Source organism: Lipotes vexillifer, unplaced genomic scaffold, assembly GCF_000442215.2.
Source record: "Lipotes vexillifer unplaced genomic scaffold, Lipotes_vexillifer_v1.1 scaffold1011, whole genome shotgun sequence".
In the NCBI taxonomy this organism is placed as follows: Eukaryota; Metazoa; Chordata; class Mammalia; order Artiodactyla; family Lipotidae; genus Lipotes; species Lipotes vexillifer.
The window spans coordinates 4721383-4736979 of record NW_006787698.1 but is presented as its reverse complement, the minus strand read 5'-3'; the positions used below and the strand labels follow the sequence as shown (position 1 = coordinate 4736979).

General features: G+C 57.8%; 2 protein-coding genes across 2 annotated transcripts; both read left to right on the top strand.

Moving 5' to 3' along the window:
• Positions 1 to 2070: 2070 nt before the first annotated feature.
• S1PR5 (sphingosine-1-phosphate receptor 5) lies at positions 2071 to 3910 on the top strand. The gene is made up of 2 exons (XM_007460671.1): positions 2071 to 2643; positions 3287 to 3910. The coding sequence occupies exons 1-2, from the start codon at positions 2071 to 2073 to the stop codon at positions 3908 to 3910; spliced, it is 1197 nt and encodes a 398-aa protein (XP_007460733.1).
• Positions 3911 to 7872: 3962 nt separating this feature from the next.
• On the top strand, positions 7873 to 15274 carry KEAP1 (kelch like ECH associated protein 1). Its single transcript, XM_007460670.1, has 6 exons — positions 7873 to 7983; positions 9662 to 10347; positions 11770 to 12455; positions 13735 to 13940; positions 14219 to 14395; positions 14553 to 15274. The coding sequence occupies exons 2-6, from the start codon at positions 9709 to 9711 to the stop codon at positions 14717 to 14719; spliced, it is 1875 nt and encodes a 624-aa protein (XP_007460732.1). The 5' UTR covers positions 7873 to 7983; positions 9662 to 9708; the 3' UTR covers positions 14720 to 15274.
• Positions 15275 to 15597: the final 323 nt, after the last annotated feature.

Genomic DNA, 15597 nt, shown 5'->3' with positions numbered 1-15597 from the left:
TGACCGCGCCTGCCCCTCCCCCACTCGCCCCAGACCGGGGGTGGGAGCGGGGAAATGGGGTGGGGCCTGAGCCCGGAGGCCGACGGGACCTAGCTGCTGCGGGGAGGGGATTGAGGCTACCGCTGCCGAAGACCCCTCCTAACCCGGGTTGCCAGGGTCCCTCCGCCGGCGGGACGTTCTTGGGGTGCAGTCCAGGAGGTTCAGTTGGAAGGTAGGTGGAATATAGGGAGGGACCAGTGCCCAGAGGACAGAGAGGACCGCTTTACTTCGGTGGAGGGTGGGTGGGCGGGGGGAGAGGCTGAAGAACCCTCCCCTTCTCTTGTCTCCGGGTCCTCCCACCGCGACGGAGCGTCCCTGGGAGAGAAGCCCAGGCCCGGAGCGGGGAGCTGGGGGCTCGCCTGTGCCAGTCGCCACCAGGGCGCGTTCCGGTGCCGCGGCGGGTGGCACAGGCTGGCAGACACGGGCTGGGAGCCCGGGCCCCAAGGGGAGGGGGCAACTGCTTGCGACCGCCGGCGCTCGGCCTTGCGGGCCCGCCCCCTCGCCTGTCAGCTCCAGCCCCGCCCCCCGAACAGAGGCAGCTCACTCAGCTCCAGGACGCTCGACTGCTGAGCGCACAACACCTGGGCACAGGGGTGAGTGTACAGCACTGGGTCCTTTCGCGCGCGGGGCTCGGCCTGGTCCAGAGGGTGTTGCCCTTGTCACTACCCTTGTTCCCTTGCTTGGGTTCCTCGGCCTTTCCCGAAGGCCTCTCGGGAGAGGAAAACCGGCGACTTCGGGACTGGATGAGTGACCCGGGATGGGGGTGTGTGTGGGGCGCCCGGAATCCCCTGGCCTCTCTCCCTCCCAGCCACGCCACTGCAAGTTTCACTACCTCACTCCTGCCTCCAGGCAAGACGAGACGAGGCGGGCGGTGCACAGGGTGTGAGCCTCTGTGCATTGTTCCCAGCAGAGCGAATGTAACCTGTATCTGCGTTTATCTGATGCCCCCTTCACCCTGGCGTGGCTGAGTCTGTGACTCCCTGTGAGTCCGTATTTGCACCTGGTTGCCTGTGTGCAGCTGAAGCTGTCTGGGGTGCATTTGTTTCTGCCATGTCCAACTAAGTCCGTTCCCCTCCCTAGGCCTTGGTTTTCTCATCTGTTAAGTGGGACTCCCGTGATTGTGTAACTGTTTCTGCGTGGATGTGTTTGTGTGGGAGCATGAAAACCTTTGTGACTGCTTCTATGCAGGGTACTTTTCTTGAGCCTCAGCTTCCTCGTCTGTAAATTGGGGACGAGGGGATTATAGCGTGCAGTCACAGGTGGGAGGTATTATTATACTTTAATGACATATATACCCTTCTGCAGGAGTCTGTGAAATGTGTATCCTGTCTGCTGCCCTCAGGCTCTGCCGCTGCGAAATGCGTGGATAGGCTCAGCTTTCTCCCTGGGGTTTTGTGGTGGATGAAGGGGGGTTCGCAGGAAAAAGCCCTGTGGGCAGCGAGGTGTGAAGATTGTGGGGCTCTGGGTTCCAGGCTGGGTGTGGGTGGAGTTTGTGAAATTGTGGCCTGTGAGACTAGGCATAAGATCCCGTCTGCGTGTGGCAGAATTTGTATATCTTTGCCTGTGTCTCTCTGTCCATGTGTGAATGTGCATTCGTGTTTCCCTGAAGGGGTGTAACTGCGCATTTTGCCCTAGTCTGTGACTATCTGTGCACATGTCCTTGTCGGTGTGTCACTGTATTTGTGTGTCCCTTTCTGTGTGTGGCTATTTCTGTCTGTTTATGATTAATATGCCTCTGGACATCCCTGCTTGTGTGTGAATTATTAGTGTACCTTTCCTGTGGGACTTGTGTTATCCTTTCCCCTTGTGATGTTATTTGTGTGTCTTTGTGTTGGCCTGTCTCCATGGACACTCCCCTGCCATCCCAAACTCCCTCTGGGCCCCGGAGTGCGTGTGGGGTAGGGAGTAGGGGATTAGGGCCCCCTTCGCAGGTGAGGACCCGCCCGTGCCCGCCTCTGCAGGCCGCAGGGATGGTGCGCGCCAGGCCTGACATTGCACCCAACCTCTCTGCAGTCTTGGGGCGGGCAGCCCATGGAGCCGGGGCTGCTGCGGCCAGCGCCAGTGAGCGAGGTCATCGTCCTGCATTACAACTACACCGGGAAGCTCCGCGGTGCGCGCTACCAGCCCGGCGCGGGGCTGCGCGCCGACGCCGTCGTGTGCCTGGCCGTGTGCGCGCTCATCGTACTCGAGAACTTGGCCGTGCTGATCGTGCTCGGACGCCACCCGCGCTTCCATGCGCCCATGTTCCTGCTCCTGGGTAGCCTCACGCTGTCCGACCTGCTGGCGGGCGCCGCCTATGCAGCCAACATCCTGTTGTCGGGGCCTCTCACGCTGCGCCTGTCGCCCGCGCTCTGGTTCGCTCGTGAGGGTGGCGTCTTCGTGGCGCTCGCCGCGTCCGTGCTGAGCCTCTTGGCCATCGCGCTCGAGCGCCTCCTCACCATGGAGCGCCGGGGACCCGCTCCCGCAGCCCGTCGGGGGCGCACGCTGGCGCTGGCGGCCGCGGCCTGGGGCGTGTCGCTGCTCCTCGGGCTACTGCCCGCGCTCGGCTGGAATTGTCTCGGCCGTCTGGACGCCTGCTCCACGGTCCTGCCGCTCTACGCCAAGGCCTACGTGCTCTTCTGCGTGCTCGCCTTTGTTGGCATCCTGGCTGCCATCTGCGCACTCTACGCGCGGATCTACTGCCAAGTGCGCTCCAAAGCGCGGCGCCTGGGGGCCCACCCCGGGCCTGGCGAGGGCGCCTCGACCCGCGCATGCCGCACGCCGCGCTCGTTGGCGCTGTTGCGCACGCTCAGCGTGGTGCTCCTGGCCTTCGTGGCTTGTTGGGGACCACTCTTCCTGCTGCTCTTGCTGGACGTGGCGTGCCCGGCGCGCGCCTGCCCTGTGCTCCTGCAGGCGGACCCCTTCCTGGGCCTGGCCATGGCCAACTCGCTTCTGAACCCCATCATCTACACGTTCACCAACCGCGACATGCGCCAAGCGCTCCTGTGCCTCCTTCTGGTTCGCTCGTGAGGGTGGCGTCTTCGTGGCGCTCGCCGCGTCCGTGCTGAGCCTCTTGGCCATCGCGCTCGAGCGCCTCCTCACCATGGAGCGCCGGGGACCCGCTCCCGCAGCCCGTCGGGGGCGCACGCTGGCGCTGGCGGCCGCGGCCTGGGGCGTGTCGCTGCTCCTCGGGCTACTGCCCGCGCTCGGCTGGAATTGTCTCGGCCGTCTGGACGCCTGCTCCACGGTCCTGCCGCTCTACGCCAAGGCCTACGTGCTCTTCTGCGTGCTCGCCTTTGTTGGCATCCTGGCTGCCATCTGCGCACTCTACGCGCGGATCTACTGCCAAGTGCGCTCCAAAGCGCGGCGCCTGGGGGCCCACCCCGGGCCTGGCGAGGGCGCCTCGACCCGCGCATGCCGCACGCCGCGCTCGTTGGCGCTGTTGCGCACGCTCAGCGTGGTGCTCCTGGCCTTCGTGGCTTGTTGGGGACCACTCTTCCTGCTGCTCTTGCTGGACGTGGCGTGCCCGGCGCGCGCCTGCCCTGTGCTCCTGCAGGCGGACCCCTTCCTGGGCCTGGCCATGGCCAACTCGCTTCTGAACCCCATCATCTACACGTTCACCAACCGCGACATGCGCCAAGCGCTCCTGTGCCTCCTCTGCTGCGGCCGCCGCTGGTGCAGCCTAGGCCCCGGTGCCTCCCAGCCGTCGGGGAGCCCCGCTGGGGCTTCGGGCGGTCTGCAGCGCTGGCTGCCTCCTGGCCTGGATGGCAGCTCCAGCCACTCCGAGCGCTCGTCACCCCAGCGGGACGGGCTGGACACCAGCGGCTCGACAGGCAGCCCTGGCACGCTCACAGCCGCCTGGACCCTGGTACCCCCTCCAGCCGCAGACTGACGCCCTTTGGTCCGCCACTGGCCTCCCTAAGAGCTCTTTCGCAGACTTTCTTGCTAAATAAAAGAATTTATAGGAAAAGCAGCTGAAGATGGTGGAGGCAGAAAAGACGCAGAATGTATTTTATTGACTCTAAACCCCACGGCAATGAACAAAACAGACAAAAATCCCTTCCCTTGTGGGATTGACGTTCTGGTGGCGGATGTAGACAATAACGGAATGAAGAGGTATGGAGATAATTCCAGTGACAATACAGTGATGTGATGGTGGTCAGGGGATGCCTCTCTGCAGAGGTGGTAACATGTGACGTGAGATGGATTGTCCCAGGAACTTCTGAAGGAAGATCATTTCAGGGTGGGGCTGCAAAGGCCCTGAGCCTAGAATATGCCTGTGTGTTCTCTGAAAAGCATATGTCACATATGCCACATATGTCAATGTGGCTGGAGCGGAGGATGGAGAGGGAGAGTGCGAGGAAACAAAGGCAGGGGAATAATGGGACAGATGGGTCAGGGACTTATGAGCCCAGGGGAGGACTTTCTTTTGCTCTGAGTGAAGTGGGTTCATGGAGCGTTCTAGGCAGAGGAGGGACTTAATCTGGCTCACCAGATGCCTCTGGTCTCTGTGGAGGGTGAAGCTAGGAGAACAAGGTGATGGTGACTGCACTGGCCTAGGGGAGTGATGATAAGGAATCAGACCATGTGGATTCTCCATGGATTTGGGAGGTATTGGACAGAATTCCGGAGGAAATTGGGTGTGGGGGAGAAAGGAGTCAAGGACAGCTCTTCACTCTAGAGGAGAGACCAAAGACAGGGCACCCTAAAATTTGACTCTAGGAGACTCAGCCAATTCCTATCTGAAACAAGATTTCTTTGAATGTGGTGTCAGATCCTTCATAAAGAATAAAACTACAATCAAATAATAAAAGTGATTACAGTTTATTGTGCCTGGATAGTCACCCCATAGTGCTAGGCCCAGGACAGGCCTTTTTCTCACCCTCACTGCAACCTTTCAAGGTAGGTTTCCTCACCCCCATTTGACAGATGAGGAAACTCCAAGAACAAAGTACCTTGTCCCAGTGTCTGAGCCAGGATACAAGACCAGGTGGTCAGGCTCCAGGGTCCGAAGAGGCGCAGGCTTGATGTCTGGCCCCTTTGGCGGGGTCTGTTAAGGCCAAGCAGACACTCCCTCCTTCAAGAGTCTGCATTTTCGGCCAGGGGCGATCCTAGGGCCCCGTTTGTGCCCATAAAAGGCTCCAGGAGAGGAGGCCGCGTCTCCCAGCTGTCCCTGGCCCCCCAGGTGTCCCCAGGCGTATTCCTAACCTCTGTGCGGAGGGGCTGGCGGGAGAGGGGCGGGGTGGGTGTGGAGAAGGGATTGGGGGCTTCGGGCTCAGATTGCGGCACGCCACCTGCCGGGAAACATCGGAACTGCAGGCAGCCGTAAAGATCGCGGTGTGTATTGGGGCGTGGGGGGTGGTGGTGGCGCTGACCCCTGCAGACCGTACGCACGGGGAAACAACCTACTTCCTGGAACACAAACACACTCAAAACTGGGGTCGCATCCCAGGGCACTTCGAGAACTGGACCCAATCTTCCACCTGGCCTGGTTCCCCTATCCCCAGGCTCCTGTTATCTTCCGGGGCAACCTGAGACACCCCACCCCATTGTTCAGTTGTGTGATGGTGTGACGGCAGACGAGTTATTCACTTGTTCACATCTTACAAAATTCAAAAAGCACCAGTTCCCCCTCCTGGATGCATACACTATTGGGAAACTTCCAGAGCTATTCTGTGGATAAATGAGCTGAAATGTAAATACACCTCTCTCGTTTTACACTTTAGCACTGCTCTCCACCTTGCTTTGATCACTTAATAGTATATCTTGGAAATTGTTGCACATTTAGATTTTGTACTGTGTTAATTGGCTCTGGCTGCCATAACAAATACCATAGTCTAGGTGGCTTAAACAGGCAAAATTTATTTCTCACAGTTCTGGAGGCTGGAAGTCCAAGATCAAGGTGTCAGCATGGTTGGGTTCTGGTGAGAGCTCTCTTCCTGGCTTGTAGACAGCTGCCTTCTGCTGTGTCCTCATATGGTGGAGAAAGAGAGCAAGCTCTCTGGTGTCTCCTCTGATAAGGGCACTCATGCCATCACGAGGGCCCCACCCTCAAGTCCTCATCTAAACCTAATTACCTTCCTAAATCCCCATCTCCAAATACCATCACCTTGGGGGTTAGGCCTTCAAAATATGATGATGGGGGGGCACAATTCAGTCCATAGTACTTTTTTTTTCCACATTAAAAAAAATCGAAGTAAACGTGTCTTGCTTCTTTTCACTGGCTGCATGGTATTTCACAGCATAGACATACCACCACTTATTATACCAGGGCCCTAGGGAGGGACACGTGTTGAGCCCAACACCTTGCCTTTATACAGAGTGTGGCAATAAACATGTGTACATACATCCTCCTGCACCTGTGCCAGTGTACCTTGGATAAATTTCTACACGTGGCACTGCTGGGTCACAGGGCTTGTAGATGTTGTTTTGAGATACCGGAGGTTTCTTTCGGCCTGTGGAGGAGGGTGCGGGTTTCCTCACAGTCTCAGTCACTCCCTGTACAGTATTTGCCGGCTATGCTATTGCGCCCCCTCTGGAGCTACCCAGAACTGCAGCTTCACGCAACTGGAATGGGAGGAGGGGGGAGGAACCCCACTCCAGCCTCGGACACCGGATTAATCCCAGACCCTGAGCAGGGAGGCTGAATCTTCCAGGTTCACCCCGGAAGCGGGTGGAATCCTTTCTTAGACCAACATCTGTTCAGCCTAGTGTTTTATATAGATGGACTCTTTTTAAAAAACTTAAATACATTTACTTAAAAACTAACTTTATATCACAAACAGCATACATGGCAAATCAGTATCACTTGCCATGAAAAATAACAATCCATATTTATTGGGCCCTAGCGTTCTCCTTTAGTTCTCCCGATAACCTAGCAGGTATTAACATTTTACAGGGAGGAAACTGAAGCATGGAGAGGTTAAATTATGGGCCCACCAGCACAGAGCTAGAGAGTGGCAAAGCAGTTGTTCGAATGCCAGCCCGCGAGCTCCACGCGCCTCCAGACTGGAGATAAAAAAGACAATGCAAATCCAAGTAGGTAGACAATTCTGGCTGCATCCTGCGGCCGCCTTAATGTGAGGCCTGCACTGTGTGGAGTTAAAGGGAGAACAGGTCGTGGAGAGCAGACCTGCGCTGACACGACGAAACCTGGCGGATGGAAGGGGTTGCGAAGGAGGGACGGGCCGGGTGGGCTTGGCCATGCGCCCTCGCCCGATGCCCCATTCCTCGCTCATGGGCGCCGGGCACCTGCGGGAAGGGCGGGGAATCGCGACTCCTTCCCCGCTGCGCCCTCTCCCTGCCTCTTTCCCGGGCGTCCCGAGGCTGCCCCCCATTCGACGGCCGCAATCCCGCAGGCCCCGCCGCCCCAAAGCCGAGGCCCCCCAGACGGCGGAAGCGCCCGCGGGACCCTGACAGTGAAGTTAGGCTGGAGCCTCGCCCGACCGGGCCACGGCCCCTCGGGCTTCCCGGAAGCTCAGTGCGCGGGTGGCACCACCGTACCCGGCGCCACCGCCGCGCCCCTGGCATCCCCACCCCGCCTCGAGAGCAGCGGAGGCTACGCAGAGACGCAGGTGAGAGCGCCGGCGGCGGCAGCGGCGGGGAGGGGTGTCCACTGATCCCTGGTGCGCGGAAGCGCTGGGTCTCGAGCCCGGGGCTCATTCTCCGCGGCTCCGACCACGCGGCTGGGTGCGCTGCGGTCCTTGGCCCCGCCGCAATGACCGGCGCTGTGGTCGCCGCGGTGGGGCTGCGCAACAGGGCGACAGCTAGCGTGGGAGGGTGAGGGGGAAGCGGCCCTGCCGCGGGAGGCCTGGGGCCGCGGGGACTTTTATTCTGACACGGCCGGCGGCCGGCTCTGCTTAGTCATGGTGACCTGCGCGCGTTCCGCGCCTCCCCCCTGCGCACTGCGATGGAGGCGCCCGGGCCTGGGCGACGGAGGCGGAGCCCGAGCGCGGCCATGGCGGGGTGAGTGGGGCGGCCAGCACCCGGGCTGAGGGCGCCACGGGCCGTGAGCGCCCTGCGGCCGTGCCCGGGGGCCGGAGAAGCGGGAGATGCGGGACCGGTCTCGGGGTTCCCGCGGCTCCGTGGAGGGCCAGGAGGGCGCGGCTCGAGTCCTATCCTTTTGTTGGACGGCGCGACTCGCGGGGTGGCCCGGGAACGACGCAAGCCGAGCGAGAGGCCCAGGGAGCGCCGCTCGGACGGAGGCCCGGGGACCCCGGGGCGTTGGGGGGCTTGGTTTGCGCCCTGGGGCTGGCAGTGGAGAGGCCGCGGCGGGGTCACTTCCTCCCTTCTCCAGGCCTTGGCGGCTCAGGCGGGACATGCGCACTCCCCCACTTACCGCTTCTTGGGGGGAAGTGCCCGGTGCCCAGGGGGCACCGTTGACCCATTGGCCAAAGACCGAGAGGCAGGTCTGGGTCTCGGCTGGGGAGAGGCGGCCAAGCGGCATCCAGGGCCCGGTGGAGGAGGGTGCTCTGGCAGGGACAGTGGAGTGGGCAGTCAGCCAGCCACAGCTTACTGACCTCTGCGGGGTGCCAGGCCCCAGGCAGGATGCAGGGGAGGCACATGAGAGGGTGGGCATAACCCGGACCTACACAGGTCTACCTGCCCTCTGAAGCCCGGGGCTCAGGGCCAGAGGGACAGGCCATCCTTCAACAAGCAAGCAAAGGAGCTCCTTTCCATTCTTGACAAGTGCTGTGATGGAAATAAAACAGGGAGGAGGTGACTCTGAGTCGAGCCCAGAGAAAGATAAGATGAAGAACCCAGGGAGCCTCTTGCAGACCACCACCCCCCGCCCCCGCCACTCCCCACAGGACTTTTCAAAACATAACTCATGCCCTGGCCTTCCAGACTCCGCAGGGTTCACTGAAAGCCTCCCTTCACTAGTCAGCCTCTCTCATTACACTCCTCCCTGATTCTCTAGATTGTCTCTCATCATTCTGCCTCTGAGTCTTTGCACTGGCTGTTCCCTCTGCCTGGAAAACTAACTCCCACCCCCAGCTTCTTCATACGTTCCGCCTTCTGGTCTCAGCTCCAACAGAGGCCTGGACTACTTGATTTCAAAAAAACTGCCCCCATATGACACTGTCCCAGTGCTGTTGTCATTTTCTTCATAACCCCAGTTTCTGCTCCAGTCTTGCTTATTTTACTTATGGCCCTTCCCTCCCCAGTGTCAGCTCCAGCGGGGCCCAGTGCATGTCTGTCTTGGTCACTGCTGTGTCCCCGGTGCCTAGAACAGTGCCTGGCACACAGTAGGTGCTCAGTAAATGTTGGTGAGGTGAATGAAGGAATGAGTTGGACATGTCCTAGGAAGGGAGGGGCCACCAGAGAGCTGGAACAGAATGAGCAAAGGGAAGAGGTGGACAGGAGCTGACTGTGAAGGGCTTTGCAAGCCATTGAAGAGTTTGGTTTTATTCTGCGTGCCACAGGGAGTTGTAGGGGGATTCTGAGCAGGGGAGGGACACCATCTGACCTATGATGTAGGATGGACCCTCGGGCTGGTGAGGCCATGGGGCAGTTAGGGAGTGCACATGCACACCGCTTCACCTGTGCTTAGGAAGGAAAACTGGTCTAGGAGTTACTGTATCTTAGAAAAGAAGGCCTGGCCCCAGGCCCTCCCCCCAGCCCTGTGCTCTCCCTCCTCCAGGCCCCTGAGTGCCAGTGGTGGTGTTGTCCCTTGTCACCTGGAACCCCATGCAGCTGGAACCCGGGCCTAGTGGGGCTGGGGCCCACACCCAATTCCTGCCCCTGAGGTCACAGCGCCCTGAGGGCGCAGGGGACACGGTGATGTACGCCTCCACCGAGTGCAAGGCCGAGGTGACGCCCTCCCAGCACGGCAACCGCACCTTTAGCTACACCCTGGAGGATCACACCAAGCAGGCCTTCGGCATCATGAACGAACTGCGGCTCAGCCAGCAGCTGTGTGATGTCACACTGCAGGTCAAGTACCAGGACGCACCAGCCGCCCAGTTCATGGCCCACAAGGTGGTGCTGGCCTCATCCAGCCCCGTCTTCAAGGCCATGTTCACCAATGGGCTGCGGGAGCAGGGCATGGAGGTGGTGTCCATTGAGGGCATCCACCCCAAGGTCATGGAGCGCCTCATTGAGTTCGCCTACACGGCCTCCATCTCCATGGGTGAGAAGTGTGTGCTCCACGTCATGAACGGTGCCGTCATGTACCAGATTGACAGCGTGGTCCGCGCCTGCAGCGACTTCCTGGTGCAGCAGCTGGATCCCAGCAACGCCATTGGCATCGCCAACTTCGCCGAGCAGATCGGCTGTACCGAGCTGCACCAGCGTGCCCGAGAGTACATCTACATGCACTTTGGGGAGGTGAGCAAGGGGAGGGGACATGGAGCCAGGGCTTGGGAGCAGCATCAGAAGGACCAGGCAACAGACAGGTGGTCATCACTGTCTCCCCTTAAGATGTGAAGGGTCAAGGCAAGGAGCTGGAGAAGAATGGGGTTCTGGTTTCCTAGTCTGCGTATCTGGGGCAACTGGGAAACAGCGAGGAAAGTGAGGCCTTCACGGGTTTCTGGGCCCTCTGGTCTCTCTGGGGTCTAGGGTGGGGATAGGGTGCGGTGAATATGTTGGCAGTTCCATCCTGGTGTGCTGAGCAGGGCCTGACCTTTCAGTCAGTCAGCCCGTATTTATTGAACATCCATAGCATGCTGTTGACTGCAAGTATGACCCTTACACATGTTTCCTTTGGTCCACGGAGTGTTGTCCTTGCACTATTCTTTGTTTCGTTTTCGTTTTTAAGTGGAGGAAGTTGTGAATAGAGAAAATAAGTGCTTGTTTAGCACTTGCTGTGGGCCAGCCCCTGTTCTAAGTGATTTTCATCCTTTAAATCACTGAATCTTCCCAGCTCTCCTAGGAGGAGGTATGCTCTGGAGCGCCTTCTTGGAAGTTTTCAAAGTCATCCTCCAGTGGCTGGGACCAGCTGGGGTGGACACTACCCTGATCCCCACTCCTCTTCTTCTCTACCACCTTGGGGGTTGTCCAGATGCTCCGAGAAGCTCTGGCATTAGTCCTGAGGCCTGTGGCTTCCAGGAAGGTGGTCCAAGAGCAAGGCTCTCCCACTGACCTGCACAGCATTGGTTTCAAGGGATTGCATGGGCTTGGGGGTACCAGAAAATTGGGAGCCCGCCTATGTGGGGTGACTGAAATTATTTATATAGACCAGTGCCTGGCAAGAAATATTTACCCTAGGAGTAGCCCTGCTATGAGATAGCTACTAATTTAATCCCCTTTTTATAGAGGAAGAAAACCAAGACCTGGACTGTTTCAGGTCTTTGCCCAAAGTCACACAGTTAGAAAGTAGTAGGCCGAAATTGCAACTCAGGCTGTTTTCTTCGAGCCTGAACTTTTTTTTCTTTCTAGAATATTCTATTGCTATTGCCTTTGTAGTCTGTCTGCTATTTTGAAAAGTAATTTCCTTAAAAGAAAAGGGTAACGTTCTTATGGTTCAAATACAAAATCATACAAAAACGTACACGGTACATTGTCCTTGCCCATTTACCTGAGTACTTGTGTACTACACGCTTGGCTCATGTAACGTAACTCATTTGATCCTCACAAACTGTGAGGATCATACTATTCAAATCCCCATTTCACACCTGAGGAAGCTGAGGTCGTCAGAGGCAGGTTGAGTGACTTGTCCAAGGTCATAGCACTGCTGAAGGGCGGGCTGGGGGTGCTGGGGAGGTGGAGGGAGACATGTAAGTCAGCCCGTCACACAAATGCCCTCTGCAGGTGGCCAAGCAAGAGGAGTTCTTCAACCTGTCCCACTGCCAGCTGGTGACCCTCATCAGCCGGGACGATCTGAACGTGCGCTGCGAGTCTGAGGTCTTCCACGCCTGTATCAACTGGGTCAAGTACGACTGCGAGCAGCGGCGCTTCTACGTGCAGGCGCTGCTGCGGGCTGTGCGCTGCCACTCGCTCACACCCCACTTCCTGCAGATGCAGCTGCAGAAATGCGAGATCCTGCAGTCGGACTCCCGCTGCAAGGACTACCTGGTGAAGATCTTCCAGGAGCTCACCCTGCACAAGCCCACACAGGTGATGCCCTGCCGCGCGCCCAAGGTGGGCCGGCTCATCTACACGGCCGGCGGTTACTTCCGCCAGTCACTCAGCTACTTGGAGGCCTACAACCCCAGTGATGGCACCTGGCTCCGGTTGGCGGACCTGCAGGTGCCAAGGAGCGGGCTGGCGGGCTGTGTGGTAGGTGGGCTGCTGTATGCCGTGGGTGGCCGGAACAACTCCCCCGATGGCAACACCGACTCCAGCGCCCTGGACTGCTACAACCCCATGACCAACCAGTGGTCACCCTGCGCCTCCATGAGCGTACCTCGAAACCGAATCGGGGTTGGGGTCATCGATGGGCACATCTATGCTGTCGGAGGTTCCCATGGCTGTATCCACCACAACAGTGTGGAGAGGTGAGTGGCGGCGTCTGGAGGGGTGGGCTCCAAGGGTTCCACTGCTGACAGGTCCCAAGCCATTGGGATCTGGGGGTTCCCCCTGTTGTTGAGTGCTTTTCTCTGTGCCTTGCCTTCAGGGAGTGGAAGCCTCAAGGTGAAGCTAAACTCCTGGGAGATTTATGGTCGTGACCTTGGATGATGTGTCTGGGCCTGGGAACTGTTTACAGGGCCACCACTAATGCACACAGCAACTTTATGCAGCTTTGGAAAAAGTTCCATCAGTTTGAAATTGTTGTAATATGCTAATTTTGTTAAAACGTGACACCTCACTGCCATCTGTCCACAAATTGTTGTAATAAACATATGTATGAGGCCTGTTACATGGTAGGTCCCCTCTTAGATGTGGTGCTCTTGTGCAGTGCACAGTCTGCACAACTGTGCGTGGTGACCCTGTGTTTAGAGGCCAAGTATTTTGGGCTTTTGACTCTCCTATAGCCTAGTCCTCTGCCTTCTTGTTTTCCAGAGGTGTGAGTCAGAATACAATTCTCACCTGGAGCTTGTTAAAACAAACTCCCCGGCCCACGACAGGGGATGCTGGAGGTCTGGCATTGGTGGGTTTGGAGTGAGGCTGGGGAGTAGGAATTTTAAACAAACTCCCCAGAGGCTTCTAATGTACACGGTCGGTGAATAGGATGATGAGATGATGCATCACCCTCAACAGGCCACTTTCGAGGAGAAAAGGGGCCCTATGAATTATTCCAGGCCTGAACTGGAAGTGCCTAGGCCAACTGGGACATATGGTTACTCCGTCTTTGAGCATCATACTTTGAGAAGAACCATGCCAGGGGGTAGCCTAGTTGTTAGGACTGGGGTTCTGGTGTCCAAGAGATCTGGATCAAACCCCAGGTCTGCCACTTCCTGGGGGACCCTGAGTATGCCATCTCACCTCTCTGTGCCCTGTGTCTTGTCATCTGTGAGGTGGGGGACAATAGCGAGGACTCCTTTCCTCACCAGGCTGTGTGGGGCTTTGGTGAGATAACACACATAACACTCAGCACAGGTAGTGGTATGATGGAGCCATTGGGGTCCAACAGATGTGCATGTGACCTTGAGCAGAAGGTGGCTGTGAACCTCAGTTTCCTCATCTGGAAAATGGAACTACTGATAACTTGTGTTTTGGGGAATGCTTGTGAGAATTAAAGAGTTCAAGTGCCTAAAGACGTAGCAGAATATCAGTGGGGGTTAGTGTTCCAGGTCAGCTGTGGTTGCTGCTGTCATTGTTATTATGTCGTTGCAGGTATGAGCCAGAGCGGGATGAGTGGCACTTGGTGGCCCCAATGCTGACACGAAGGATCGGGGTGGGAGTGGCTGTCCTCAACCGCCTACTCTACGCGGTCGGGGGCTTTGATGGGACGAACCGCCTGAACTCAGCCGAGTGTTACTACCCAGAGAGAAACGAGTGGCGAATGATCACACCCATGAACACCATCCGAAGTGGGGCAGGTGTGCAGGGGCTGCGGGGAGGGGAGAGAAGAGGAACACCTTCCCACCCCTGGGTGTGAAACTCGGCCAGGCCTGCTGTTTCAGCCTTAAACCCTGTGGCACTCACAGGAGAGCTAGATTCTGATAGAGTCCATGCTCTTCTGTCCCGGCTTTGTTTCTAAAGGGTCGCTCGGGAGAGGGGAGAAGGGGGAGGGGAGGGTCCCCCCGCCCAAGAAGGTGGTGGCTGAGGCCCTCAAGGCCAGGTCCCGGAGTCACCCTCTCTGTGTGGTACCGCCTAGGAGTCTGCGTCCTGCACAACTGTATCTATGCTGCGGGGGGCTACGATGGTCAGGACCAGCTGAACAGCGTGGAACGCTACGACGTGGAGACAGAAACATGGACTTTCGTAGCCCCCATGAAGCATCGGCGAAGCGCCCTGGGAATTACTGTGCACCAGGGAAGAATCTATGTTCTTGGTGAGGCCCTGGGGGTGGGGGCCTGGGTGGAGAAGCCTACCTAACCCCATCTTTTAGGGGCAGAGGCTCCAATCCTGGCAGGAAGGCATCTTGTGGTTTCTTCTCTTTTTCCCCCTGCCCTCAGAGGGAGCAACCATCCTTTCTGCTCTCCCTGCAGGAGGCTACGACGGTCACACGTTCTTGGACAGCGTGGAGTGTTACGACCCAGACACGGACACCTGGAGCGAGGTGACCTGCATGACATCTGGCCGGAGTGGAGTTGGTGTCGCTGTCACCATGGAACCCTGCCGGAAGCAGATTGACCAGCAGAACTGTACCTGTTGAGCCACTTTTGTTTCTTGGGCAAAAAAATGTTCCAATCCAGAGTACTGTCGTCTTTGTACAAAAACAGGGACAAAAGAAAAGGCTACAGAGCAAATGCTTGTCCTCCAGGATGGGAGGCTGGGATGCCTCAGTGTTAAAATGACAACTTGAAAGAAAAGGCCAGAATGGGAACCCGTGAGCCCATCAGAGTAGTCCCAGGAATGTCCAAGAGAGCCTGCCCGGGAGGTGGGTGCGGGAAGGGCGGTCCCCCCGGCGAGAGGCCCCTACACCTGCTACCCCGAGACCAGGCCTGGGTCCCACACCAGCAGCCACCACCTCCCTTTGGGATGAAAGCAGGTGCCGAGGACAGGCTGGTTTTTGTTCCCTGCATCTTCGTGATTGGTTCTTGGAGGCCTGGGAACGAGCCGACTGAGGCCTCGGGCTGAGGCCCCTCCAGAGGTGTGGACCCCGGGGATGGGCCTGTACATAGAAACCATTGGGTATCGCTGCCCCGGACAGTCATTTTGTTGATAAGTAACCCCGTAACTTTCCATTGAAAATAAAGAACAAACTAACTAGTGTCTTCCACCCGGGCTCTCAGCTGGAGGTCTTGAACCAGTGGGACAGAAAGGACTCTTCTCCTGAAATGCACTCAAGTCTTCGATTTAGGGCTTGGATTTGAAACCAGTTTGTTATCTCGGCCCGCTGAATTTTGATATGTAGGTTATCTTTCTCCCCATGGGCAAGCCACACAGGGCTCCCTTTGTCTGTCACTTTTAGCTGCTTTGCAGACAGTGACCCAACTCCTTGACTCATCTCCTAGGGCTCCCTGAGGTTAACTGCACATGCGAACAGTTTATATTTTAAGGAGGACTATCCCCAGCACGCCTTCCAAATTC